The sequence below is a fragment of the Salvelinus sp. IW2-2015 genome, unplaced genomic scaffold (genome assembly GCF_002910315.2).
Source record: "Salvelinus sp. IW2-2015 unplaced genomic scaffold, ASM291031v2 Un_scaffold1128, whole genome shotgun sequence".
NCBI lineage: Eukaryota > Metazoa > Chordata > Actinopteri > Salmoniformes > Salmonidae > Salvelinus > Salvelinus sp. IW2-2015.
In genome coordinates, this window is record NW_019942742.1 from 323,815 (window position 1) to 335,729 (window position 11,915).

The 11,915-nt window shown below is 45.6% G+C and overlaps 1 protein-coding gene across 1 annotated transcript in view; it reads right to left on the reverse strand.

The window, feature by feature from the left end:
* Positions 1 to 5,877, reverse strand: part of dock2 (dedicator of cytokinesis 2) — a 15,270-nt gene extending 9,393 nt beyond the window's left edge. The window contains exons 1-2 of the mRNA XM_024137203.2: positions 5,865 to 5,877; positions 2,669 to 2,784 (exon numbers count right to left, since the gene is read on the reverse strand). Coding sequence (XP_023992971.2) covers positions 2,669 to 2,784; positions 5,865 to 5,877 — 129 coding nt within the window. The remainder of the gene's footprint in view (positions 1 to 2,668; positions 2,785 to 5,864) is intronic.
* Between the last annotated feature and the right edge of the window lie 6,038 nt (positions 5,878 to 11,915).

Below are 11,915 nucleotides of genomic sequence, written 5' to 3' on the forward strand. Positions count from 1 at the left end.
TATTGCATAATTAGGTGTGAATTGTGTTGGGGGATATTGTGTGTAAGGATAAACTTCAGAGAGGGTTTGGTGTTGTTGTGTGTGTGTGTGTGTGTGTGTGTGTGTGTGTGTGGTGTGTGTGGTGTGTGTGTGTGTTGTGTGTGTGTTGTGTGTGTGTGTGTGTGTGTGGTGTGTGTGTGTGTGTGTGTGTGTGTGTGTGTGCCAGTGTCGGCAACAATTCCTGTTTAATGAAGTTTAATTGATGTCTTAAGAGAGCAGACGAGTGTGATGACTAAAGTAACCCTGTCTCATCACCAGCACACACACAACACACACACACACACACACACACACACACACACACACACACACACACACAACACACACACCACACACACACCACACACACAACACACACCACACACACACACACACACCTGCACTGCACATGACAGGCTCCTTCTACGGTGATCACCCAATGAGAAAAACACTCAAGGCAGAACACAAACATGTCAAACCCACGTCATCATCTAGCACACTCCAATAATCTCCAATTCTGACTAGTGTTTGAAGAGCTATTCAAAAGATCTAACATAAACTGATGATGCGTGCAGCTAGCATACACACATTATATATACAAAAGTATGTGGACACCCCTTCAAATTGGTGGATTCGGCTATTTCAGCCACACCCGTTGCTGAGAGGTGTATAAAATTGATACACAGCCATGCAATCTCCATAGACAAACATTTGCAGTAGAATGGCCTTACTGACTTTCAACGTGGCACCGTCTTAGGTTGCCACCATTCCAACAAGTCAGTTCGTCAAATTTCTGCCCTGCTAGAGCTGCCCCGGTCAACTGTAAGTGCTGTTATTGTGAAGTGGAAACGTCTAGGAGAAACAGTGGTTCAGCCGTAAAGTGGTAGGCCACACAAGCTCACAAAACAGGACAGCCGAGTGCTGAAGCGCGTAGCACGTAAAAATCCTCTGTCCTCAGTTGCAACACTCACTCCCGAGTTCCAAACTGACCCTGGAAGCAAAGTCAGCGCAATAACTGTTCGTCAGGAGCTTTATGAAATGGGTTTCCATGGCTGCTAAGCCTAAGATCACCATTCGCAATACCAAGCATCAGCTGGAGTGGTGTAAAGCTTGCCGCCATTGGACTCTGGAGCAGTGGAAACGCCTTCTCTGTAGTGAGGAATCACACTTCACTATCTGGCAGTCTGACAGACGAATCTGGGTTTCGGCGGTTGCCAGGAGAACGCCACCTGCCTGAATACATAGTGCCAACTGTAAAGTTTGGTGGAGGAGGAATAATGGTCTGGGGCTGTTTTTCATGGTTTGGGCTAGGCCCCTTAGTTCCAGTGAAGGGAAATCTTAACGCTACAGCATACAATGTCATTCTAGACAATTCTGTGCTTCCAACTTTTGGGGCAACAGTTTGGGGAACCCTTTCCTGTTTCAGCATGACAATGCCCCCGTGCACAAAGCGAGTTCAATACAGAAATGGTTTGTTGAGATTGGTGCAAAAGAACTTGACAAGGCTGCACAGAGCCCTGACCTCAACCCCATTGAACACCTTTGCAATGAATTGGAACGTCGACTGCGAGCCAGGCCTAATCGCCCAAGATCAGTGTCCGACCTCACTAATGCTCTTGTGGCTGAATAGAAGCAAGTCCCTGCAGCAATGTTCCAACATCTAGATGAAAGTCTTCCCAGAAGAGTGGAGGCTGTTATAGCAGCAAAGCGGGGACGAACTCCATATTAATGCCCATGATGTTGGAATGAGATGTTGGACGAGCAGGTGTCCACATTCTTTTGTTCATGTAGTGTATCTGCGATTTCCAGATGTGTTTAGCTTCCCAAACAACATTTAATGAAAGGGAATGACTAATGCTTAGCCATAGCGGTGCTGGATAACCCTGGATAACCCTGGGGTGGCAGGTAGCCTAGTTGTTAGAGCTTTGGGCCAGTAACCGAAAGGTTGCTGGATCAAATCCCCAAGCTGACAAGGTAATAATCTGCCGTTCTGCCCCTGAGCAAGGCAGTTAACCCACTGCTCCCCGGGTGCTGAAGACGTGGATGTTGATTAAGGCAGCCTCCCTCACCTTTCTGATTCAGTTGGGTTAAATGTGAAAGGCATTCAGTTGTACAACTGACTAGGTATACCCCCTTTCCTTTGTACAGCTATGTTACTGACAGACAGACGGCCCTGTGTGGCTGCTATAGAGTCCCTGTATAATACAAGGACAGGCCGGTACTGCCTCTGAGAATCCTCTCACCTTGTATTGATCTATTCTAACGGCTTCAGATGCTGTTACTGAATGTTTTAACTTCCTTTTTCATTTATTCATATGTTCAGAATGTATTAGGAGGTGTTATAATTGACTGGATGTTATATAGCGGCTGGTAATGCCATGTTGATGACTATATGGCGGGCACAGTTGACATGGCATGGCATGATCGACAGACTGGTTTCTTGTTGGTGAGAAGGGTGTGATTGTGTGTTGAAAGTGACTCTGGGTGATCTACTTTTGAGGTGGGACCGGCTGATGGCAACACATGAAACATAAAGGTGTCAGTGCTGCAGTTGACGCAACAACATGCAAATAGTTTCAAAACAAGACATGCAGATAAAAGCTACATCATTCTGCCCACTGTGGTTCTTCCTGTAGTGGGTGGGGCTTACCAGGAGATTGACAGTGCAGCTCATGCGGTTGTTGCGGCTGTCGTCGCTCATCACCGTGCGGTAGTCAAGGAGACGCACCAGGAGTCCCTTCACCAAGGTGACGAAGTGCTCAACTTCTGGCCTCAACAAGGGACGCGCCACAGCACACTCCAACAGACTGACACACACACACACACACACACACACACACACACACACACACACACACACAACACACACACACACACACACAACACACACACAGCACACACACACACACACACACACACACACACACACACACACACACACACATCACACACACACACACAGTCACACTACACACACACACACACACACACACAACACACACCCACACAGAGACAGAGACAGACAGAACCCGACCACACACACAGGCCACACACAGACACACACACAGCCACACACACAGACACACACCAGACACACACCCACACACAGACAACACACAGACCCGACACACACACGACCAGACACACACAGACAGAGACACAACACAGACAGAACACACAGACAACACAGAAAGCACACACAGACACACACACACACACAGACAGACAACACACAACAACACACACAGACACAACCCACATCAGACACACACCACACAGACAGACACACACAGATACACACACAGACAAGAACACAGACGACACTCACAGACAGCACACACAACACACAAGACACAACAAGACTAGCACAAGACACACACAGACCAAGACACAAAAGCACGACCCGTAGTAAGTGATGGTGTGTGGTTGATTGAGTGGGATAGATAATTGGTATTGATTAAAGACACCCCATGGGTTCCGTAGTTCATGTTTACCTCGATCTCCTCCTCCTCCCTCCCCTCATGATCCAGCTTCAGAATGATACTCATTCTCCAAACTACAGACACACAGAGGGAGAGATGGGTAGCCTCTCGAAGTTGTCAACGTGATTCCTTCACATTGTGTGTGTGTGCGTGAGTGCTCAACTGTGTGTGCGCGCGTAAGTGGAGTGTGTGTGTGCACTGTCGAACCTTTGTGGAAGTGTGTGGAGACCTGTGTGTTCACACTGCATCATGTCGAAGAAGATGGGGATGGTGGTCGTCTAGGCTCCTCCTCAGGTAATCAGAGTCATCTCCAGGATTAGACCCACCATCCCAGATAACAGATCCTTATTCCCACCATACACCCACAGACACGAGATCGCGATCGAGAATCAGTCTGGGCCAGATCACTTCAGTCTACTCACTCACTCACTCTCACTCACACTCACTCACATCTGCCACTCTCTCTCGTCTCTCTCTTCCTCTCTCTCTCTTCCTCTCACCAGTTCTGTACCTACAACTGTCCCGTAATGGCGAAACCGAAGAGTCTCCTCATTCTCCATACTCTGAAAGATGAAATCAGCTTCTGTTTTGGACAGTGGCTAATACAACATCCTAACATTGATTATGCAAAACATGTGCTCAATTAAATATTGTCTAGAAAAACAAAAGGACAAAATGTAAATACTTTGTTAGAATCTTGTGTCTTCTGGTTGAGGAAAGTGCTAGGAGCTTGCCCAAGGACTTTGGGTAATGAATGCTACGGCTCCAATGGAAGTAATATTCCACTAAGCTACAGACAAATAAGGGAGGAGGAACACAAATGTCAGAACACCTAGAGATTAAATAAGAATTTAGTGATAGGGGGAGTGAGCGGGAGAGAGAAAATGAAGAGAGAGTGTGGAGTATTACTTACTCGATATTGACACACAGAGAGCGACTGAAACACCTGCATTGCGACAAACAAAACAACACACAGACAGACTAGAAGACAGACACACACACACAAGACTAGAAGACACACCATCACATTACAGACTGAAAGACACACACACACACACAACTAGAAGCACACACACACAGACAGAAGAACAATACACACACACACACACACAAAGACTAGAAGAATACACGCACGCAGCACGCACACACACACAACACACATCACACACACACACACAACACACACACACAACACACACACACACACACCACACATCAACACACACACACACACACACCACACACACACACACACGACACCACACAACACACCCCATAGACACAGACCACACACACACCAGACAGTACACACCACTGAAGAACACCACACACACCACAGACTAGAAGACACAACACACACCACACAGACTAAGAAGACACACACACACACCACAGACTAGAAGACACACAACACACACAGACAGAAGAACGCACACACACACACACACACCATCACACAACACACACACATCAGGATAAAACACAAATTGACGCGCCACACTACACACACACAGATAAAACACACAACGCCACACAACACTCAGACTAAAGACACACGCGCACGACATACAGCACGACTAGAAGACACAGCGCAGACACCACAGAGAACTAGAAAAACCACACACACACACAGACTAGAAGAGCACAGCACACGCGCACCCTACACAATGCACCAGACAAGAACACACAACGCACACACAACACACAGACTAGAAAGACACACGCGCACACATAACACAGACTAGAAGACACACGCGCAGACCCAGGACTAAAACACAACACACACTGCACACAGACTAGAAGACACACACACACGCTGACACTGCCACTTCAAAGTCGTTGTTTGTGAAGGAAGTTCTTGAAAGGTTCATGGTATCAGCGTAGGTGTTGATTGCTCTGAGGAATAAAAAACAACCCCCTGGGGAAAAAAAACCCAGAAAAAAAAACCACCAAAAAAAAACAAACCAGTCCTGTCAGATAGAATGTACACCAGGAGATAAGGTCCTACCTAATATATATCAATGGGGATATGACGTGACATGAATATCAAATGGTATCTATATTCTGCCATCTGAATATCTATTATCAATTGGAAATATTAAACAATTTTTTTATTAAGAAACATGTTAATAATATCAAAAGTAATTACAATAATTGACACAGATCCCTAACCACCATATTAGCTTCATCTGATAATAAATGATGAGTTGTTATTCGATGAAAAATCAAATGATTATGTTAAAAGACCACTTTAAAACCAGATTTTACTCATTAAAAAGTAGTTTCACAAAAGGTAACATGGCCTTTTCGATGGCTCTCTTTCAAGTGCTATCCTATCTTTCTCATTCTGTAAAGAGACCTCACCTGCACCCTCCATCCTTCTAACTTTGCTCTCTAGGAAGCACTATCTGTTTATCTTCCTTAACCCACTCCTCCTTATCTTCCTCTTCCTATCTCTCGCTTTCTATCTTCTACTATCTCCCTAGTTTCCTCTCTCTCTGACTGTGCTGTCTGACATATCCTTGGCCTGTGGAAATTCTCTCTCTCCCCTCTCCTCTCTAATCTCCCCCACCCCCGTCTACTCCCTCACTGTAATCTACCACTACAGTTGATAACTACTTACAATGTAACTCTAACACCTACAGTTGAATACTCTAACAATGTAACTCTACACTAACAGTTGCTACTCTACAATGTAATCTACACTACAGTTTGGTACTCTAACAATGTAACTCTGCACTACAGTTGCTACTCTACAAGTAACTCTAACTACCACCTACAGTTGCTACTCTATCTAACAATGTAACTTAAACAATCTACAGTTGCTACCTCTCATGTAACTCTGCACTACAGTTGCTACTGCTACAACTGTAACTCTGCACTACAGTTTGCTACTTTCTAAAATGTAATCTACACTACAGTTGATACTCTACAAAGTACTTCTGCCTAACAGTTGCTACTCTTTCTACAATGTAATTCTACATCAGTTTGCCTACTCTGAACATGTAATCTACAACTCAGTTGCTTACCTCTACAAGTACACTCTGCACTACAGTTGCTAACTCTGCAAATGTAAAACTCTACACTACAAAGTTGGTAACTCTACACTGTAACTCTGACTACAGTTGCTACTTCTAACAATGTAACTCTACACTACAGTTTGGTACTCTACAATGTCTGTACACTACAGTTGCTACTCCTACAATGTAAGCTCTACAACTACAGTTGTACTCTACAATGTAACTCTACACTACAGTTGCTAACTCTACACTGTAACTCTAACACTACAGTTGCTACTCTACACTGTAAGCTCTACACTACAAGTTGGCTAACTCTAATAACTGTAACTCTACACTACAGTTGCCCTAAACTCTACAAATGTAACTCTACCTAAGTTGCTACTCTACAATGTACTCGTACACTTGGGCAGTTGCTCCTAAACACAATGTAACTCTTTTTACACTCACGTGCTACTCTACAATGTAACTCTACCACTACAATTGATAACTCTACAATGGTAAATCTACACTACAGTTGGTAACTACTAACACTGTAAACTCTGACTACAGTTCTACTTCTATACAATGTAACTCTACATACAGTTGCTACTCACAATGTAAACTCTACACTACAGTTGCTACTCTAACAATGTAACCTAACTAGACAGTTGAATACTCCTACAATGTAACTCCTAACATACAGTTTGGTACTCTACACTGTAACATCTGCAACATACAGTTGTACTTCTACAATGTAACTCTGCACTAACAGTTGCTTACTCTAATACACTGTAACTCTAACCAACTAAGTCGCTACCTCTACAATGTACTCTGCACTAAACAGTTGCTTCACTCTAAACAATGTAACTCTCTACACTACAGTTGCTACTCTACAATGTAAACTACACTACAGTTGCACTCTACTGTACTCTACACTACATTTGCTACTCTAACCAATTGTAACTCTACCAATACAGTTTGCTACTCCAATGTAACTCTACACTACACGTTGCTCTCTACAATGTAACTCTACACTACAGTTGCTAACTCTAACATATGTAACTCTACAACTCAAGTTTTGCTACTACTCTACAATGTAACTCTACACTACAGTTGCTACTCTAAACAATGTAACTCTACACTACATTTGCTTACTCTACAATGTAACTCTACACTACAGTTGCTAACCTCAACACTACAGTTGCTACCTCTACAATGTAAACTCTACAACCTACGTTGCTACTCTACATGTAACTCTACACTACAGTTTTGCTACTCTAAACACTGTAAAACTTCTAGCACTACAGTTGCTACTCTCTACAATGTAACTCTACACACAAGTTGCTAACTCTACAATGTAAACTCTAACAACTACAGTTGCTAACCTACACTGTAACTCTACACACAGTTTGGCTACTCCTATATCACTGTAACCTCTGCACTACAGTTGCTATCTCTACCAATGTAACTCTACACTACAGTTGGGTACTTACAATGTAAACTCGACTACAGTTGGTACTCTAACAATGTAACTCAACGCACTCAGTTGCTACCTACAATGTAACTCTACACTCAGTTGCTACTCTACACTGTAACTCCTACAACTACAGTTGGTACTCTACACTGTAACTCTGCACTACAGTTGCTACTCTACAAATGTACCTCTAATCACTATCAGTTGTGTACTCTACACTGTAGACTCTGCACTGCAGTTTGCTACTGGCTACAATGTAACTCTGCACTACAGTTGCTTACTCTACAATGTAACTCCTACACTACAGTTGCTACTTCTACACTGTACTCTGCACTACCAGTTGCTACCTCTACACTGTAACTCTAAACTACAGTTGCTAATCTACAATGTATCTACTCCTAACCACACAGTTGCTACTCTACAATGTCTCTACACTAAGTTGCTACTCTACAAATGTAACTCTACACTACAGTTGGTATTCTACATGTAATTCTACACTCGTCTACTCTACATGTAACTCTGCACTACAGTTGCTAAACTCCTACAATGTACTTTCTACACTACAGTTTTGGCTACTCTACCACTGTATACTCTACACTATAGTTTGGTACTCTACAGCGTAACTCTGCACTACATTGCTACTCTACACTGTAACTCTAACTACAGTTGCTACTCTACATTACTCTGCAACTAGTTGGGTACTCTAACACTGTAACTTCTACACTACAGTTGAATACTCTACAATGTAACTTCTACAGCTACAGTTTGCTACTCTACACTGGTAACTCTACACTACAGTTGGTACTACTACAATGTAATCTGCACTAACAGTTGCTACTCTACACTGTAACTCTACACTAAGTTGTGGTAACTCTACAATGTACTCTACACTACAGTTGCTACTCTAACAATGTAACTCTAAAACTACAAGTTGCTAACTCTACAATGTACTCTACACTAGACAGTTGCTTACTTCCTACACTGTAACTCTACACTAAGTTGGTACTCTACAATGTATCACCATCAAGTTGCTACTCTACAATGTAACTCTACACTACAGTTGCTACTCTACAATGTAACTTCCTACACTACAGTTGCTACTCACACTGTGTACAAGTCCTCTGGCTCTGGCACATAAAACACTGTTACCAATCATCAGAGATGAGTCAGCTACATCCAAGTTTCAAAGTTTCCTGTCATCCAGTGGTGTGTGTGTGTGTGTGTGTGTTGTTGTGTGTGTGTGTGGTGTGTGTGTGTGTGTGTGTGTGTGTGTTGTGTGTGTGTTGTGTGTGTGTGTGTGTGTCACGATCCGTCGTTGGAAGCATACTCGGACCAAAGCGCAGCGTGTCTGGGTTCCACATATTTTATTGAAGTGAAACTTCGAACAAGACAAAATAAAGAAACAACGAAACGTGTGTCATAGAAGTGCTCACAGGCAGCTACACAAAAAACAAGAACTGCCAAACGAAACAACAGGGGAAATTGGCTTGCCTAAATATGACCAATCAGAAGACACGATAACAGCTGTCTGATTAGGAAACCATACCAGGCCAACATGAAATAAAACACCTAGTAGGAACACCCCTAGTCACCCCGATCTAAACCAAATAGAGAAATAAAAACGTCTCTCTATGGTCAGGGGCGTGAACAGTACCCCCCCAAAGGTGTGGACTCTGGCCCGCAAAAACCTGAACCAACTAGTAGGGTGGGGGGTGACTAGTGTCGGTGGCGGCTCCGGTGCGGGTCTTTGCCCCGCCCCAGACCACGGGTTCCAGCCATTGAGACCGGTAGAACAACGCCGTGCCCCGGACTGGGCCTCGGTGCAAGAGAGGGCCCCCGCAATGGAGCTGGGTTGAACGCCGACCCGGACTGGGCACCGGCCGCCGAGGAAGGCTCCGGCCATGGAGCTGGTTGGCTTGCCGTGCCTGGACTGGGCCCGGCTCAGAGGAAGGTTCCCGGCCTTGGAATGCGGGAACTGGAAGCCGTGCTTGGACGGACATCGGCGCAGAGGAAGGCCCTGCCATGGACGGGACTGGACGCCGTGCCTGGACTGGCTGGCGCAGAGGAAAGACTCTGGCATTGGAGCTGGACGTTCTGGACCCTGGACCGTCAAATAGGAGGTTTCGCGGACCAGTGGACCGTCGTAGGAGGTTCCGGACTGTGGGACCGTTCAAAGAGGTTACGGACTGTGGACCGTCGCCGGAAGCTCTGGGACCTGTGAACTGTTGCTCGGAAGCTCTGGACTGTGAACCATCGCTGGAAGCTCTTGGACGGGGACCGGTCGCAAAACGCTCTGACTGGGAGACCATCGTTCGGAAGCCTGGTGCGTGGAGCCGTGGCACAGGTGTGACGCGACTGGTGACACGCACTTCAGGGCAAAGTGCGAGGAGGAGACCTACAGGACGTAGCGGGACTGGGAATGGCGCACTGGAGGCGGTAGTGCGAGGAGGCAGGCACAGGACGTACGCAGACTGGGGGACCAATACTTGGAGACTTGGTGCGTAGAGCTGGCACAGATTGGTGCCCGGACTGAGAAGGTGCTCCTTGCTCCTGCCAAACCTCTCTCCTGGTATCTTCTCATTACATTCCTCTATCGACTCCCACACTTAGGCTCTGGCCCTCTCCAACTGCTGCAAACCGCTAGTCCGGCGCCCGTTTTGGGCTGTCCTTTTGGGCTTTTCTCTGTGGCCTCGGCGAACCCATGCGCGTCGCTGTCCTCCCTTCTCTCCTTGCGTCTGTTTTCTACGGAAGGCTTTCGTGTCCTGACAGATTTCCTCCAAGTCCAGGATGTCCTGTCCTCCTTTATCTCCTCCCCCAATCCAGGATAACCTTCCTCCTCCCGGGCACGCCTGGCTTGGTCCTGTTTGGTGGGATCTTCTGTCAACGATCGTCGTTGGAGCAACTCGGACCAAAAGCGCAGCGTGATCTGGTTCCCAACATATTATTGAAAGTGAAACTTTGAAATAAGACAAATAAGGAAACCACGAAAAGTGATGTCAGTGAAGTGCTCCAAGGCAGCTACAACAAAAACAAGACCCCACAAAACGACAGTGGGGAAATGGCTGCCTAAAATATGATCCCCAAGTAGAGACAACGATAAACAGCTGCCTCTGTTGGGAACCATACCAGGCCAACAAGAAACAACACCAGATAGGAACACCCCCCTAGTCACACTCCACCTAACCAACATAAGAGAAATAAAAACGTCTCTCTAGCGTCAGGGCGTGACAGTGTCCTGTGTATGTGTGCAGTACCCTGTTCTGCACCCATGATCCATAGCCAATCCAGTCAGAGGGATAGAGTGCTTCCCAATCAGATCCTAAAACCAGTAGGACGTCTCATCAAGAAAGTCCTGCAACACATAGAAGCCTATGAGTGTGGTGTGTGTGTGTGTGTGTGTGTGTGTGTGTGTGTGTTGTGGTGTGTGTGTGTGTGTGTGTGGTGTGTGTGTGTGTTGGTGTGTGTGTGTGGTGTGTTGTGTGTGTGTGTGTGTGTGTGTGTGTGTGTGTTGTGTGTGTGTGTGTGACGGCTCACCACTTCACTAAGGTCGGTTGATGGCCTGAGAAGGTCTCTTAGGTAGTGGAGTGTGGGCTGTCATCCATCTGATCAAATGGCCGTCATACAGGCAACCGACCCTGGACTGAGAGAGAAGAAAGAGAGAGAGAGATGAGAGCAGAGAGAGAGAGAATGTGGTCAGTGTTTACAAACAGGGGAAAGAAGCGACTTTCAAACTCTCTTGTTTAGAAATATTCCTCACCAAAGAGATTCATTTTAGCAGGAAATTACAAATATTGATTCAAAATGAAGGGGTGATAGAAGGGAGGTGATAGACGAGAGAGGTGGAGGAAAGGGAGTGATATATGAGAAGGGGAGGAAGGGAGTGATATATTGAGAAAGGGGAGGAAGGGAGTGATATATGAGAAGGGGAGGAAGGGATGTGAA